This window comes from Eptesicus fuscus, chromosome 14 (genome assembly GCF_027574615.1).
Source record: "Eptesicus fuscus isolate TK198812 chromosome 14, DD_ASM_mEF_20220401, whole genome shotgun sequence".
Lineage (NCBI taxonomy): Eukaryota > Metazoa > Chordata > Mammalia > Chiroptera > Vespertilionidae > Eptesicus > Eptesicus fuscus.
The window spans coordinates 28,139,499-28,155,850 of record NC_072486.1 but is presented as its reverse complement, the minus strand read 5'-3'; the positions used below and the strand labels follow the sequence as shown (position 1 = coordinate 28,155,850).

General features: G+C 36.9%; 1 protein-coding gene across 1 annotated transcript in view; it reads left to right on the top strand.

Moving 5' to 3' along the window:
- The window catches only part of AKAP9 (A-kinase anchoring protein 9), a 124,710-nt gene that overhangs the window by 12,808 nt on the left and 95,550 nt on the right, over positions 1–16,352 (top strand). Inside the window, exons 2-3 of the mRNA XM_054726544.1 lie at positions 9,476–9,730; positions 13,051–13,095. Of these exons, the coding sequence (XP_054582519.1) occupies positions 9,476–9,730; positions 13,051–13,095 (300 nt within the window). The remainder of the gene's footprint in view (positions 1–9,475; positions 9,731–13,050; positions 13,096–16,352) is intronic.

The following is a 16,352-nucleotide window of genomic DNA, read 5'->3' as shown; positions in this document are numbered from 1 at the left end:
ATTGGTAGTGATGCTTATGGGATGTGATAAAGGTGTCTGGAGAGGCTTATGAGAGAGGCCAGGCCCAGGACAACATATTCCTGGGGCTTCTGCCTTATTTCTGCCTTTTGGGATGAGATTTTTGGTAGATGTGTAGTTTTATTATAACCTTTTAAAAATAGTGATAGTAACATATTAGTGGACACTCTTCATAGGACTGGTCAGGGGCAGAAAGAAAACAATCACCCATGGTCTCATAACCTACAAGCAATTACTGCTAACAGTTGGTTGATTCTTTGTTTCTGTGTGTAAGTATATTTTTAAACTTAACTTGAATCATACTTTTATTTTCAGTTTTGGCCTCTTTTTCTCCTACTTTATGTTGAGAGCATTTTCTCACATTAACAATTTTTTTAAAACATTATTTTCAATAGCTACATAATAACTACATTGTGTGGTTGTGTAGTAGTGTAACCATGGAACTGATATATCATCTTATTTTTTAAAAATATATCTTTATTGATTTCAGAGAGGAAGGGAGAGGGAAAGAGAGAGAGAAACATCAATGATGAGAGAGAATCATGGATTGGCTGCCTCCTGCATGTCCCCTACTGGGAATCAAGCCCGCAACCCAGGCATGTGCCCTTGACCAGAATCGAACCTGGGACCCTCTATCCACTGAGCCAAACCAGTTAGAGTATCATCTATTTTTTTTTTAAAGAAGCTATGCAGATATTCTGAATTTCCAAGGAATAATGCCTAAAATTATTGCTTAGTGGTGTCTCTTTTCTATAAAAAAATAATAAATTACCGCCTTTTTTTTTACTATGTGCAGGCACTGTTCTAGACTTAGTGTGTTAATTAAAAACCCCTGCCCTCCTGGACCTTGCCTTCTAGGTTTTTCTTCTGAAATAATAATTTGACTCCATATAATCAGTAATATGAGCCTAAAACAATATTTTTATAATTTTATATACTTAGAAGTGATTTGTTTTGAATACTACAATGTCATCTTTCCACCTTTTGTTTTATGTCTTTTTTTAATTTGGGATCATTTTGTAATAGACACTGCTTATTGAGTTGTTTTTTTAAGCAAGTTATTTTAAATGTAGAATTCTAGTTTTTCTCTTTTATAATAAGTGGAAGTAGGGAGAGGAGAAAAGAAAGGGAACAATTGAAAAAAATTCTAAAAAAAAAAACCCCAAAAATTCTTACATCTGGGAGAAATCTTAAAAGATCCTCGAATCTACCTCTTCATTATACAGTTGAAGAAACAGTTCTGCCGAGGTTAAGTGGCTTGTCCATTGTCACTTAGCTAGCTTATTAGGGTCTCTGTAGACACAACAGTCAAGTAACTCGATTAGATGAAATCTACATTCTTTTTGAAACATTATTTTCATTCAACAAATATTTATGTCTGCTGTGTTAAAATATGTAAAATTAAGTTAATTCCTGAGACTGCAGAATCTGTTTTCTTCTTACACATGGTGTTCCAAAACTTTTATTTAAGAAAAAAATCTGCATTGAAATTATAGGATATAAATAGGACAGATGGCTCAGTAATATAAAGTGCTGTGGTTTTTACCATATCTGATTTCCTTGGTCTATTTGGCACTGTTATTTTCCAACAGTTTGTATCTCTGATGTTGTTAGAAAATATGCTTCAGAGCACAAAATATTGCTTTTGTCTTCTTTGCTTGCAGTTGCCCTACTTCACTCTACATACAAATTGTCTTTGGGTCAACTGTTGTAATCTTTTGTTTTCATAGTTAGGCCCCTGGAGTTTAGCTGTAATCGTTTGTACAGCATTCTTGGGAATATTACAAAGGTTTAAAGGCAGCACTGACAAGTACAAATAATCACCATAATTAGAATTAATTAGGATATTTTAAATTTTCTGCAGCAGAAACATAGAAAATAGCTCTACTTTTAGTCTACTTTTAGCAATTTTTGAAAACTAGAGAGACTAGATAATATTTTTTAAATATATTATAATATTCTCTTTGGGGGTGTGTGTGGTGTGTGTGTTTTCACCCAGTCTTGTCAAAAAAGTATTGGTTTGGTGATTTCATTTGCTCTAACTTTAGTGTTATAGGATATGAAGTATGATGACAAATGAAGGAAAAGAGAGCTTAGAATGCCTGGCATACATATTGGTATCATGGAAAGAATACTGAATTTGGAGTTAGATATTCTTATCCTATTCTATTTTGCCAGTTATTTATTATAATCTTGGACAAATCTTTGTCTTCAAATCTCAGCTTCCACATTCTTTCTCAATACTTCCTGACCTCTCCCCATATCCCCTTCCAAATTAAGTCTGTTGTATGCTTTCTTTATACCTTATACTCTTTCTTGGAAGTACATTTTATCTCTTGAAATGCTATATTTCTGTATTTATATTTGTTTAATTTGTTCTTTCTAACTTAATTACAGTTCAAAGGAATAGGGTTTGTACCTGATTCATCACTACCTGCCCTGCCTTTAGCACTGGGCTGAACACATGATAGATAGTAAATGTTTGCTAAATAAATGAACTGCTGTTAATACCTGCCGTATGCCAAGTAATTTCCTTCACAGATACAAAACTCTACAACCATACCTCTTACAGAAAGCCATCTTTGAGAAAATTAGTATAAGAGGTTTCCATACCACCTTCTTAGAAATATACCGTATAGAGGACTGTTGGGTTTGTGAAATTGTACACTAACTTTTATCTTACTTGTTTCTCACACTTCAGTGAAGTAATAGGCTGACCTAGACTAAAACATCCTACTGTTAGGGCCATATATTTTAATTCATGTCTAGCACAGTGCCTGGCACATAGTAAACACTCAAGAAACACAACACCCCTGACTGGGTGGCTCAGTAGGTTGGTGTGTCATCTATCTATATAAAAGCCTAAGCGACATTGCAACCGAACGGACAACCGAACAGGCTGCATGGGGCAACCAGGCTGGCAGGGGGGGTTAGTGAGGGACAACCAAACGACTGAGCAGCAGGCTGCATGGGGTGACCAGGCCAGCGGGGGGGTTAGTGAGGGGCGACCAAACGACTGAGCAGCAGGCTGCGTGGGGCGACCAGGCCAGCAGGGGGGTTAGTGAGGGGCGACCAAACGACTGAGCAGCAGGCTGCGTGGGGTGACCAGGCCAGCAGGGGGGTTAGTGAGGGGCGACCAAACGACTGAGCAGCAGGCTGCATGGGGTGACCAGGCCAGCAGGGGGGGTTAGTGAGGGATGACCAAACGACTGAGCAGCAGGCTGCGTGGGGTGACCAGGCCAGCAGGGGGGTTAGTGAGGGACGACCAAACGACTGAGCAGCAGGCTGCATGGGGTGACCAGGCCAGCGGGGGGGTTAGTGAGGGGCGACCAAACGACTGAGCAGCAGGCTGCGTGGGGCAACCAGGCCGGCAAGGGGGGCAGTTGGGGGCAACCAGGCTGGTGGGGGGGGGCAGTTAGGGGTGATCAGGCCAGCAGGGGGGCAGTGAGGGGTGATCAGGCTGGCAGGCAGAGGCAGTTAGGGGTGATCAGGCTGGCGGCGGGGGGGGGGGGGTGGGAGGGCAGTTAGGGTTGACCAGGCAGCCAGGCAGGTGAGCGGTTAGGAGCCAGCGGTCCAGGATTGTGAGAAGGATATCCTGGATTAGAGAGGTGCAGGCTGTGCTGAGGGGACCCTCTCCCCCCCGCCCCCCCGCACGAATTACAAATTTTGTGCACCGGGCCTCTAGTCCTGTATACAAAAAGGTTATGGGTTCAATTCCTTGTCAGAGCACATACCTAGGTTTTGGATTCCATCCCCTGTCAGGGCAGGTACGGGAGGCAACTGATAGATGTTTCTCTCTCACATTGATATTTCTCTCTCTCCGCCTCTTCCTCTTTCTCTTCTTCTTCCTCTCTCTCTAAAATCAATAAACATCTCTAGTGAGGGTTTTTTTTAAAAAGAAAGTTTTTTTTATGTGATATTATTATAAAAACTTGGCATGTTTTATACAGTATTTTAAAGAAGTGCTGTATATGAGAATGATCACTTATAAAGTTATATTGAGTTTAAGGAATACATTTTCAGTCATTTATATTTAGTTCTTTATTCATGTTATAGTCAGGATATTTGCTTGAGATCTGAATCAGTTTTGAAATATAAGTGTATGTGGACATAATATCTTTCTAGTAAATCTTGCAACTATTTTTGTTCCTACATATGTTAACATTTTTATCATTGGCTTTCAAATGACAAACACAGATGGCAATAGTATGAATTTTCGGCCTGTTTTAGACTAAATGTTTTTCCAGTAATTGAAAGTGTATCATCCTACCTTAAAAAAAAAAAAAGAGTAATATGCAAATTGACCGCACCTTTGCTACGCCTAAGCCACGCCCACCAGCTGTGCCCACCAGCCAATCAGGGTGAGTATGCAAATAAACCCAACCAAGGTGGCTACAGCCACGGAGAGCAAGGTTTCCCAGGCAACGGAGGAAACCAAGCTTTCCGCCTGCCCTTGCTAGGCCTAAGCCTCTACTCAAGCTACAAAGTTTCAATTATAGAAGGTAAACAAATCTTAACAGAAATGGCGGCAGCCATGGAGCTGGAGAGAGCAGGCCAGGGTTGCCCCCGGCAATGGAGAAAGCAAAGCTTTCCGCACACCCTGGCCAGGCCCAGGCCTTCGCTTAAGGCTACAAAGTTTCAATTATAGAAAGTGAATTAACCCCAACAGAAATGGCTGCCAACCACAGAGCAAGCAGGAGGCTTGGCTCCGCTCCAGGCTACAAAGTTTCAATTGTAGAAGGAAAATAAATTCCAGATACCAGGGCCTCCTCTTGGGTCACCAGGGGGCGTGGCTGGCCTGCAAACCACCACAGGCCCCTTGCTCAGGCTGCCCCACACCCCAGGGGAACCCCCACCTGATCCGGGACACCCTTCAGGGCAAACCAGCTGGCCCCCACCCATGCACTAGGCCTCTATCCTATCTAATAAAAGAGCAATATGCAGATTGATCATCACTCCAACACACAATATGGATGCCCCCATGTGGTCAAAGATCCTGCCCCCATTTGGACACAAGATGGCCATCACAAGATGGCCAGCAGGGGAGGGCAGTTGGGAGTCACCAGGCCTGCAAAGGAGGGCAGTTGAGAGGGACCCAGGCCTGCAGGGGAGAGCAGTTGGAGGTGATCAACCCTGCAGGGGAGGGCAGTTAGGGGTGACCAGGCTGGCAGGGGAGGGCACTTAGGGGCAAACAGGCTGGCAGGGGAGCAGTTAGGCATCAATCAGGCTGGCAATGGAGTGGTTAGGGGGTGATCAGGCTGGCAGGCAGAAGCAGTTAGGGGCAATCAGGAAGGCAGGCAGGCAAGCAGTTGGGAGCCAGCAGTCCTGGATTGTGAGAGGGATGTCCGACTGCCTGTTTAGGCCCGATCCCACCACCGAGATCGGGCCTAAACAGGCAGTCGGACATCCCTCGAGGGGTCCCAGATTGGAGAGGGTGCACGCTAGGCTGAGGGACACCCCCCCTCTCCGTGCACGAATTTCGTGTAACGGGCCTCTAGTTTCAGTATAAAATGATTACCTGATTGAGTAGTTTCTGATATTTGCTCTTCTGTTAGCTTGCCATCCTTTAGATTTATAATAAAAATAGTTTCGATAGCTGTAAGAAATTAATGACATGATCTTGTTCCCTCTCTATCTCTTTTTTTTTTTTTGCCTAAAATCCTTTTATTAAAAGTAAAAAATTTTCATTTTTAGTTTTAGTTTATTTTAGTTTGAGCATTTAATCATGGAGGAGGCATTATCTTCAAACGGTGTGAGTTTTAGCATGTCCCTAAACATCTTTGTGTCTCAATTTCTTTTAATCTTTATTGTTGAAAATATTACATAGGTCCTCCTTTCCCCCTGCTTTAACCTCTCTTTTATAAAACAGAATTCTTGGTAAAAAGCTATTTTGGGCATTATTTTTGAGAATTTAATTTTGTCTTGGGTTGGGGCCTATTGGAAGAGAGAGATTATGGTGAGAGGGGTTATTTTGTGTTGTAATTCATGTAATTACTATTTTTAATTCTGAGACCATGGAACTTTTCTATATAATAGAATTCGATATGCCTACTATATCATCTTAATGCTTAGTACTTAAAATGATTACTTAATGGTAAAAGATAAATTATTCATTTTTCACTCAACATGTATTTATCAAATATTGTTCTAGCCTTTGAAAATATAGCAGTGAACAAAAGTTCTTATCCTCATGGATTTTGCCTTCTGGTTAATTTTTCTGAAAAAAAATATTACTTCATATAATCAATGGCAGGTCTAAAATAATGTCTTGGTAATTTTATGCCCTTAGAAATAATTCATTCTGAACACTATAATAGAACCATTTTACTTTTTATTCCATATCTATAATTAACTTTTTCACTTGGGTTCATTTTGTAATGGATACTATTGTCTCAGACAGAGTATGTTTTAAAATATTTTTTATTGATTTCTAGAAAGAGAGAAAGGGAGAGGGAAAGAGAGACACATTGATGTGAGAGGGAAACATCCATCTGCTGCTTCTTGCATGCCCCCTACTGGGGATTGAGCCTGCAACCCGGGCATGTTCCTTGACCAGGAATCAAACTGGCAACCTTTCCATGCAAAGGACAACGCCCAACGAACTGAGCCACACCGGCCAGGACCAGATATTTTTTTAAATTAAACTTTTTATAATGCAGTTTTGGTTTTCTTCTTTGTTATATATTTGTACATATAAGTGAATACTAAATATAAATTATATATACACTAGTGGCCCACTGCACGAATTCATGCACATTGAAAGGAAATTAATTAGAAGAAATATTTTAATATCGCTATTCACCCTGGAAACACACGTGAACACACATGTGTGATTTGCGCCAGCAAGAGCTTTATATGTATTGCACATTCGTGAGTCAACTTAGCCTTTTATAGATATGGATATATATAACTTAACAGAGTTGAAATTTTAAACAGAATCTTCATCTTTGTCCTGCTATCATCTGCTATCTGAATATATTTTCTAACACAGATAACTTGGGCTTTTAAGAAGCTTTTGAAATTGAGCACAAATATCAAGAATGTCATTATTAGCCCGGCCAATGTGGCCTAGTGGTTGAGCATCGGCCTATGAACCAGGAGGTCACAGTTCAATTCCCAGTTAGGGCACATGCCCAGGCTGTGGACTAGATCCTCAGTGTGGGGCAGCCGATCAGTAATTCTCTCTCATCATTGATGTTTCTATTCCTTTGTCGTTCCTCTCTGAAATCAATTAAAAATATATATATTTTTAAAAGAATTTCATTAATATTTTTCTTGATTTTGCATTCTGTCTGAGAGATCTTTTTTAAAATGATGTGCCTGGATTTTGGATTCTATTTATAGATAATACATAATGGTGTTTCAGTTGGTTTATTTTTAAGAATGAATCTGCTATCCTCAAAGTGGTTTAAATGCATTCCTGCAGCTTAATAATATACAAATAGAGGCAACTGGTGTTGCATCTGTTCCTTAAGCAGACATGAAGTAGAATAACTGGCCAGTTGCTAAATAGCTGGAGTGGGGTGGGATTTAAATGTGATATATTTTTATATTCTACAAGGTCAGTGATTAGATAGTTCTGAGTTATGAATTAGACTTTCTTATTAATATATACTTTTCTTCATCTACTGCAGAGAAAATAAGGATAAAATATGCTGTGTGTTATTCTATAGGTTGTGTTGGTCACATATTTTGATAGTTAATGATATCAATATCATTATTAAGATTGCTTTAATACCTTATGAGAAATTTAATGGTCATCTTTGTAATTGGTCTAATCAATAATTATATTATTAATTTACTGGTAGTATATTTCCTCTTTTTAAGGTACCAAGGGCTTACACTTGTTCTTATGTTTTTGTTTCTCTTCTCTAGAATGATCAAGAGCTCAAATTCAGTTTAGGAATCAGTGGTTAGTAGTTGCTTCATAAAATTTAGAAAATTTATTACATAAAAAAGGAAATTTCAAATGAACATAAGAAAAAGTACCTGTAATCTCAAGTCCAGATATATATCAGAGTTATTATGGTTATATTCTTCCAGAATTTGCTTATGCCTATGCATGTTATTGAAATTCAAGCTAGTTAGAATGAATTGATGAAAGCTGTGAGCTTGAAGCCTGCTTGTCTCTGTTAAAGAGATGCACATAATTTTCCTTTTATTAAGGAAAAGAGCCGAAACCGGTTTGGCTCAGTGGATAGAGCGTCGGCCTGCGGACTGAAGGGTCCCGGGTTCGATTCCGGGTAAGGGCATGTGCCTTGGTTGCGGGCGCATCCCCGATAGGGGGTGTGCAGGAGGCAGCTGATCGATGTTTCTAGCTCTCTATCTCTCTCCCTTCCTCTCTGTAAAAAAATCAATAAAATATATTTTTTTAAAAAAGGAAAAGAATACATTGCAATATTATTTTATAGCTACTACTGTGTCATAAACATCTTTATTATGAATAATGGGTTATATTAATATTATTTTAATTGAGTTAATTCAGTGTTACATACAATAGTACATACTTCTGATTTTAGGTGGTGACAGATATTTTAGATGATATCCTAATCCGGTATTAAATGACACGGGATAATAATATAAGGAAGTTACCACCTTTCTGGATTTAAGTTCATCTGCTAATGGCAAACCAAAAGTCTATTTGGTGCTCATATATCCTTATACCCTTCTCACACTTGCCTGTTTCTTTTATAAACTTAAGCAGTAATATTTAACTAAAATTTTAATACTGTAGTTTTATTTTTCATTATTTTTATTTCTGTTTACTATTTTGTTAAAGAAATCACAAGTGATACTGGCTATTAATTTATATCAGGGGTAGAAAATCTTCTAAAATAAATTTAAATAAGAAAAGCATATAAGTTAAAACATGTTAAATAAATGATAAGTATAAGTGGCACTAGGACATGGCATAAATCCTGATGATTAAGTAGTGAGAAGTACTGTTATTTGATATTAAAATTATTTCTAATTTTCCCCCATTATAAACAAGGCTGCAGTGATCATTTGTATAGCTAAATCTTTTTGCATGGACTAATTACAGTAGTATAAATTAGTAGAAGTCCCAGAAATTCCACAAAGCAAATTTATCTAGAGCTGTTATATTTTCGTATAATCTCACATCCAGAGTTTACACTCTCACCAAGTGTTGAATGGGAGTGCCTGTTTCCCCTTATTCTACCCAACTCTGGGCTAATACTTTTATTTTTTAGACCTGACATTTTTATTTCTCAATATTTAAAAAGCATTCATTCAGAAATACTAATTTCCTTGCAACTCAATAGTTATTAATATATTAAAGACCAACAATTGTCCTTTATTTTGTTATCATTTTAGTGAAGGTTTAAAGAAAGTGACTCCAAAGCCGTTTTTCTCTTAGTGGTGATAAAGAAAAATTATCTTTAACAATAATGACAATCTTTTTCTTTCTTTTTTTTCTTTTTTTTTTTTTTTGTAGCTTGCCCAGTTTCGACAAAGGAAAGCTCAGTGTGATGGGCAGAATCCTTCTAAGAAGAAAAAAAAGAAAAATACTTCAAGCAGTAAACTTGATGTATCAGCATACCATGCTTTGAATATTGAGCAATCACAGAATGATGAGAAGTATATGAATAGTTCTCAGGGAGTAGGATCCGTCGTGACTCCTGAATCCACAGTAATGAGAACACTACACAGTGGAGAAATAATCAAACATGAGCAGGTCTTCTCTGTTGAAGTAAGTATTCATCCAGACATTTAAACATTAAAATTGTAAGTGGAAAGTTATTGTAATGACAATACTCATTAGCACCCTGTGCAGTTTTTATGACCTTGATTTAATAAACATTTATTAAGCAACTGTTATGTACCAAGGATTGAGCACCAAGGTTACAAAGGTAAAATATGACAGTTTTGTCCATTAGGAAAGTCAGTCTAGTAGGAAGGGCAGATGTAAAATAGGCCATGTACCCTGATTAGAGTTTTGCTAGCAACAGTGTACATGGTACCCTAGAGTATCATGATTTGGAAGAATGCCTGAATCAGCCTTTGTGTGGTTATGTAGCTAGAAGCAAAGAGGTAGGGGATGCCATCTCTGTGCCAAAGAGACTGCGTTCACAAAGACATGAAACATTGTGATGTGATTTGGAAACCATAAATAGTTTAGTTTTAAATGGATCACAGTGATGGGGATGGGATGGTGGTGATGAAAGGCAGGAGATTGCACCTACCCCATAGAAAGGTCTCAATGAATACTAATTTCCTCCCGCCCCTTAGTGATGTAATTTTCCAGAATATAGAAATGAGGGAGAAGAGTGGTTTAGGATAGTGGATGGGATGGTGGAATTACCAGCTGAGACCAGGAGTAGAGAATTGTGGAATGCTTAGGAGGAACAAGGCAGATTATTACAGTTTGGATTGGGCTTTGGCATATTTATGTAGAAACAGATTTAGACATAGAGGGATTTGAACTTTATTAATGAGGTCAGGAGTGTCAGATTTGTTATTTGTCATAAGAATGTATCTTTTTTAGTTTTTCCTGCTTGGAGTTTGTTGAGCATCTTGGATGTGTAGATTAATGTTTTTCATTAATTTGGGAAGTTTTCAGCCAGTATATCCTCAGATATTCTTTTTGCCCCTTCCCTCTCCTTCTGCGTTTTCCATTATGCATATGTTAGTATGTGTTATATTGTTGCACAGATCTCTTATGCTCTGTTCATTTTTCTTTCTTTACTTCAAACTGGATAATTTCAGTTGAACTATTTTGCAATTTGCTGATTCTTTATTCTTCATCCTTAGATCTACTGTTAAGCCCTTTTGTTGAATTTTTCATTTCACTTATTTTTTAACACCAGAATTTCTTTTCTTTTTAAATTTTATTTTAGAATTCTCTCTCTTTCTTGATATTCTGTATTTGGCAAAACATTTTAATAATTTCCTTTAGGTTTTAGACATTTTCTTCACTTATTTGACTATATTTGAAATAGCTAGTTTAAAGTCTTTGTTTATTAATCCAGTGTCTGTGTTTCCTCAGAGACATTTTCTTTTTTTAAAATATATTTTTATTGATTTCAGAGAGGAAGGGTGAGGGAGAAAGAGATAGAAATATCAATGATGAGAGAGAATCATTGATTGTCTGCCTCCTCCATGTCCCCTACCGAGGATTGAACCCACAACCCCAGCATGTGCCCTTGACCAGAATCGAACCTGGGACCCTTCAGTTTTCAGACCAACACTCTACCCACTGAGCAAAACCGGCTAGGGGCAGAGACGTTTTCTACTAACTATTTTTCTTGTGTATGGGCCACACTTTCTTTTTTATTGGTATATCTTGAAATTTTCTGTTGAAATTTGGACCTTTTAAATAATATAATAGGGCAGTTCTGGTGTTTGATTTGGTTTGAAGTGTTCATTATGGTTTTCGGCATTTGGGTTCTTCACTAGTTTTAGCATTTCTGAGTGCAAAGAGTGTCTTCTTATCCTCAGTACCACTGTTTTTAGTACACAATATGCATAAGCAAGTGAACCATGGAGGTCTTCTGTCATGGAAATACTTTAGGTTTAAAAGAGGGTCACATGAGTTAGGAATCACTGCTACAGAACTTTAGAATAGGGGTAGGGCTTTTTCCTGTTCCTGGCATCAGTTACTATATCATAGAGGTGGTAGGTAGACTTAAACTTGGTCTTGAATGATGAATAAAATTTCCATAAGTAGATCAGAAAGGAGACAGTGATGGTTCATATTTGTTGAATGAAGAGGTGAAATATCTGGGCCTTTTTTTCTCACTTGTTAAATGAGTTTCTTACATGAGAGGGAGAAGAGTGAAAATTTAGGTTTTTCTCCTTGACTCTTCCTTCCTAGGACAGTACTTCTCAGCTGAGGGCAGTTTGGAAAAATCACTTACTTCATACCCAAATCCCAGGGATGTACGGATGAAACAAGAATGTCTTTAAAAGGGCTTTGTAAGCTGCAAAGGTGTTAACAACAAAAGTTCTTTTTCTTCAAGTTGTTATTACTTTTCTAGAATCAAGATTTAATGATTTTTCCTTTTGAAGAAATTGGACTTCTTTACTAACATATTAGGACCTTTAAATTTATTTTTTATTTTTAAAAAAATATTTATATTGATTCCAGAGATGAAGTGAGAGAGGGAGGGAGGTTTTTTACTAACATATTAGGACCTTTAAATTTATTATTTTTAAAAAATATTTCTATTGATTCCAGAGATGAAGTGAGAGAGGGAGGGAGGGAAGAAAGGAAGGGAGAGAGGGAAGGAGGGAGGGGGGAGAGAGAGAGAGAGAGAGAGAGAGAGAGAGAGAAAGAGAGAGAGAGATCAGTGATAGAGAATCATTGGTCAGCTGCCTCCTGCATGCCCCCACTGGGGATCCAGCCACAACTGGGAATTGAACCAGGACCTCCTGGTTCATATGTCAATGCTCAATCAGTGAGCCATGCCAGCCAGGCTATTTTTTATTTTTTAATCCTTGTCCAAGTATATTTTTTCCATTGATTTATTTTTTTTTTATTTTTTTTTAGAGAGAGAGTGGAAGGGAGGAAGGGAGAGGGGGAGAGAAAGAGAGAAAGGCCTCTGCCTCTCCATTGGTTGCCTCCCACCTTCACCTGGATGGGGGCCAGGAATCGAAACTGCAACCCAAGTATGTTCCCTTGACTGGAAATTGAACCCACAATCCTTCATTGTACCAACACATTAACCACTGAGAAACATGGGCCAGGGCAGGACTTCTTTATTTAAAAGAGACACAAGAATTAGTGGGATGATATATTAACTGGTGCTTTTGTCTTACAAATGATTCTTAGTGATACAAGACCTGGTGTGAAAGTACCTCTTGATACTTTTATATATAGAAAAATGCCTAGTGCTAAATTTTAGATGTGTTATTTAGCCATTGTTAATCAGAGTGAAAATTTTAAAGATCTGAATAATTTTTACAGTTTTTTAGTGATATTTTTATGTGCACCAATAGTAATAGGTTAATAAAATACAATATTTAGATGGTAAAGGGCCTTAATGTAATCAGTTTTTACTTTTGTTCTAGCCAGAAAGTGAAATTTCAACCACAGCCGAAGATTATAGTTCAGAGGTAAGAATAAATAATATTATGATTGATAATTGTATTATTCTTGAAACTGTTATTGACTATTAGTACTTTACTTTTTACAGCTCACATGGTTCTATATTTTTATAAATTTAACAAAATCTAATCTAATAATAGACAAATATGCAAATTGACCGCACCTTCACTACACCTAAGCCACGCCCACCAGCCAAGCCATGCCCACCAACCAATCAGGACGAGTATGCAAATTACCCCAACAAAGATGGCGGCTAATTTGCATATCAAGACAGCGTCGAAAGAAGCCAAGAGCTGCAGAAGGGAGTAAAGCTTAGAAGAAGCAAGCAAGCCGGGGGGAGGGGAGGGAGGGAGGGGAGGAGAAGGGAGGAGCGAAGTCAGGGCCGGGGGCGAAGGGAAACGCAGGCGGGCTGGTGGAGAAGGCGGGGCGGGTGACAAGGGAGGAGCGGAGGCGGGGTAGAGTGCAGCAGGAAATCCTATTGCAGGATTTTTCCTGCAACGGGAACGCTAGTATAGCATAACATGATATGATATAAATGACCTAGAAAACCTGAAGATTATGCTTTTCGGATATATATATATATATTTCTTTTTTTTTCAGATTTTAACTAAGGTCTTAAATTGTATGAAAGCTTGGTCCTTAATTAGATAAAATCCTTTTTTTTTCCCCATTTCTAGGAGTGTTTGATACTGATTTTCTAGGATACATGATTATTATAAGGTATCCATATTTAACACAGTAATGATCAAAGCTGATGTAGGCATTGGCCATCTTAGGAAATACCTTCTTTATGTATTAGTAATGAATATATGCCAGTTTATTAACTTTTTCTTTATTTTTTAGATATGATTGTTATTTTTTTGGTCCAGATTATGAGGACATGGAAAAATATTCCTTACTCTGAATGGCTCAGTAACTCAATATATTCCATAAGTTTTGATTTATTGTAGATTTCTAATATTAAAATATAACTTCCCTGTTCTTAAATGAATGTATTACTGTTTTGGATTGCCAATTTAATGTATTTAAAAGCTGGGAATATACTTACTAGTAATCTGGTCAGGAAGATAATTAACCAGGGTTAAATAAATAAATCGATGCCCTATTTAGGCATTACTTTACAATAACACCCCCTCTATCCCCATCCTCCATAAAATTACTTTTTAGGCAACACATATACAGAGGTGGGCAAAGTAAGTTAATAATAATAATAAATAATAAATAATACAAGAATAGATCTGTTTTGTGTACTAACAACTGTAAACCTACTTTTGTCAACCCCTGTATTATAACCACAACAAATGCCATATTTGCAATTTATTAATCTTGGCTGCCCTGGTTTATAAGCTTGAGTTTTCTAAATTTTCAAAATTTCATGGTTTTATCATAGACCACATATATTGTATTTTGTCTAAATATCACTGCCATTTTTCGGATATGTAGCAATTAAGGTGATGTAAAGAGTAGGGGCTTTGGATCCAGGAAGACCTGTATTCAAATCTCAGCTTCATCACCTCCAAGCTAAACTTGGGCATATCACTTAAACTCTGAAACACAGTTTTCTTACCCATAAAACAGGGGTAATAATATCTACCTCATAGGGTAGTTGAGAGGGTTATTCGATGATATTTAGTATGGTATTTTGGTATATAAAAGACAATTTGCAAAGCTTGTTTATCTTTTATGGCTTCTCAGTATTAATATACTTTTCTTCACCCTATATATGAAACAAGTGAATGATAAAAATTCTTTTATTAAGTTATTCTCAGAAGGATCTTAGATTTTGGTTATATATTAATTTAGAACTTATTTTGGAAATTTTATGTATACAAATATGGTATGAGCTTAATGTTCTTGACTTCTATGGCTTACTAGTATATATATATTGGGTTGAAAAATGGATTCAAGCCTAGAGAGAATTAGATATTTTTATCCTGTGACCTATGAAAGATCTGTTTTGTATAAATATATGTCCAATTATATATACTAGAGAAATCAGACTAAAATATTTTTTATGAATTAATTTAAGTTATACATGATCTGTTTAGTCCTCAAGGAAGGGTCATATCATATCCAGAATGCCATATTTACATGACATATTTTTATTCATACAATTTGAGCAGAAAGTGGGAAATGCTACAGGCAACATAGAGATAAGACAGGTAGATAAATATGCTTTGTTATATATAGAAAGATGAAATGATGGTAGGGTATACAATTTTATTATGGATTTCATCTGATTATTTAATACTTCTTAACCAAGACACTTGTTTGATTCATAACATTTATGAAATGACTGGCTGGAGTTGGGAAACATTGTTTATAGCCATAAAGTAATATAAACTTAGCTTTTCAACTTTGACTTGGGTTTCTCTTTTATACTACATATAATAATTTTTTAATATTTCTCCCTAGCTGCCTTAGTTTTATTGAGGTATAATTTTACAATTTAAATTGTATATATACTTAAGGTGTACAGTTTGATGTTTGATATTCAAGTTTAATTTTGAATGGATTGTCTTAACCTCATTAGTTACTTGGCTCCAATTCCCTGGATCAGCTATGATGTGAATTCCTGTCATTTTCATAAACTTTTATGAATCATCAGATTCTTCTTGTTTTTTTAAAACATCAATTATTAATATTTTTGAATGTGTGTACTACCAAATTAAGTATAAAGATAAGGTAATAATCATAAATAAATTAAAGAGTGAGGTTTTTTATGTTTTTAAACTAATGTTTATTGAAAGAAAAAGTTTTGTGTGAGTCCAGCCAGTGTGGCGTAGTGGTTGAGAGTCCACCTATGAACCAGGAGGTCATAGTTTGATTCCTGGTCGGAGCACATGCTGGATTCCCAGTGAGGGGCATGCAGGAGGCAGCTGATAAGCTGGTTGATGATTCTCATTGATGTTTCTATCTCTTTCTGCCTCTCCCTCTCTGAAATCAATAAAACTACATATTTTTAAAAGTTTTGTGTGAATGCCATTTTATAGTTTTAAAATAAAAATGATCTTTCCTGTGATTTTGTTCTAAATAGTAATACATGGCATGTATCACTACAGAACATTTTTATATTTAAAATGTACCTATTTGTACTTTATTGAAGGATTGATTTAGGAAGAAGAATTTGGTGTTTACAGATTTTAATACTATGTTGCCATAAAGGTGATTTTTTTGTTTGTTTACTTTAGCTTTGCTTTCCAGAAATTATCCTTAGGGAAAAAAACAAAGGAATCAAACTCAGATAAAGAATTCTTAGGCCCTA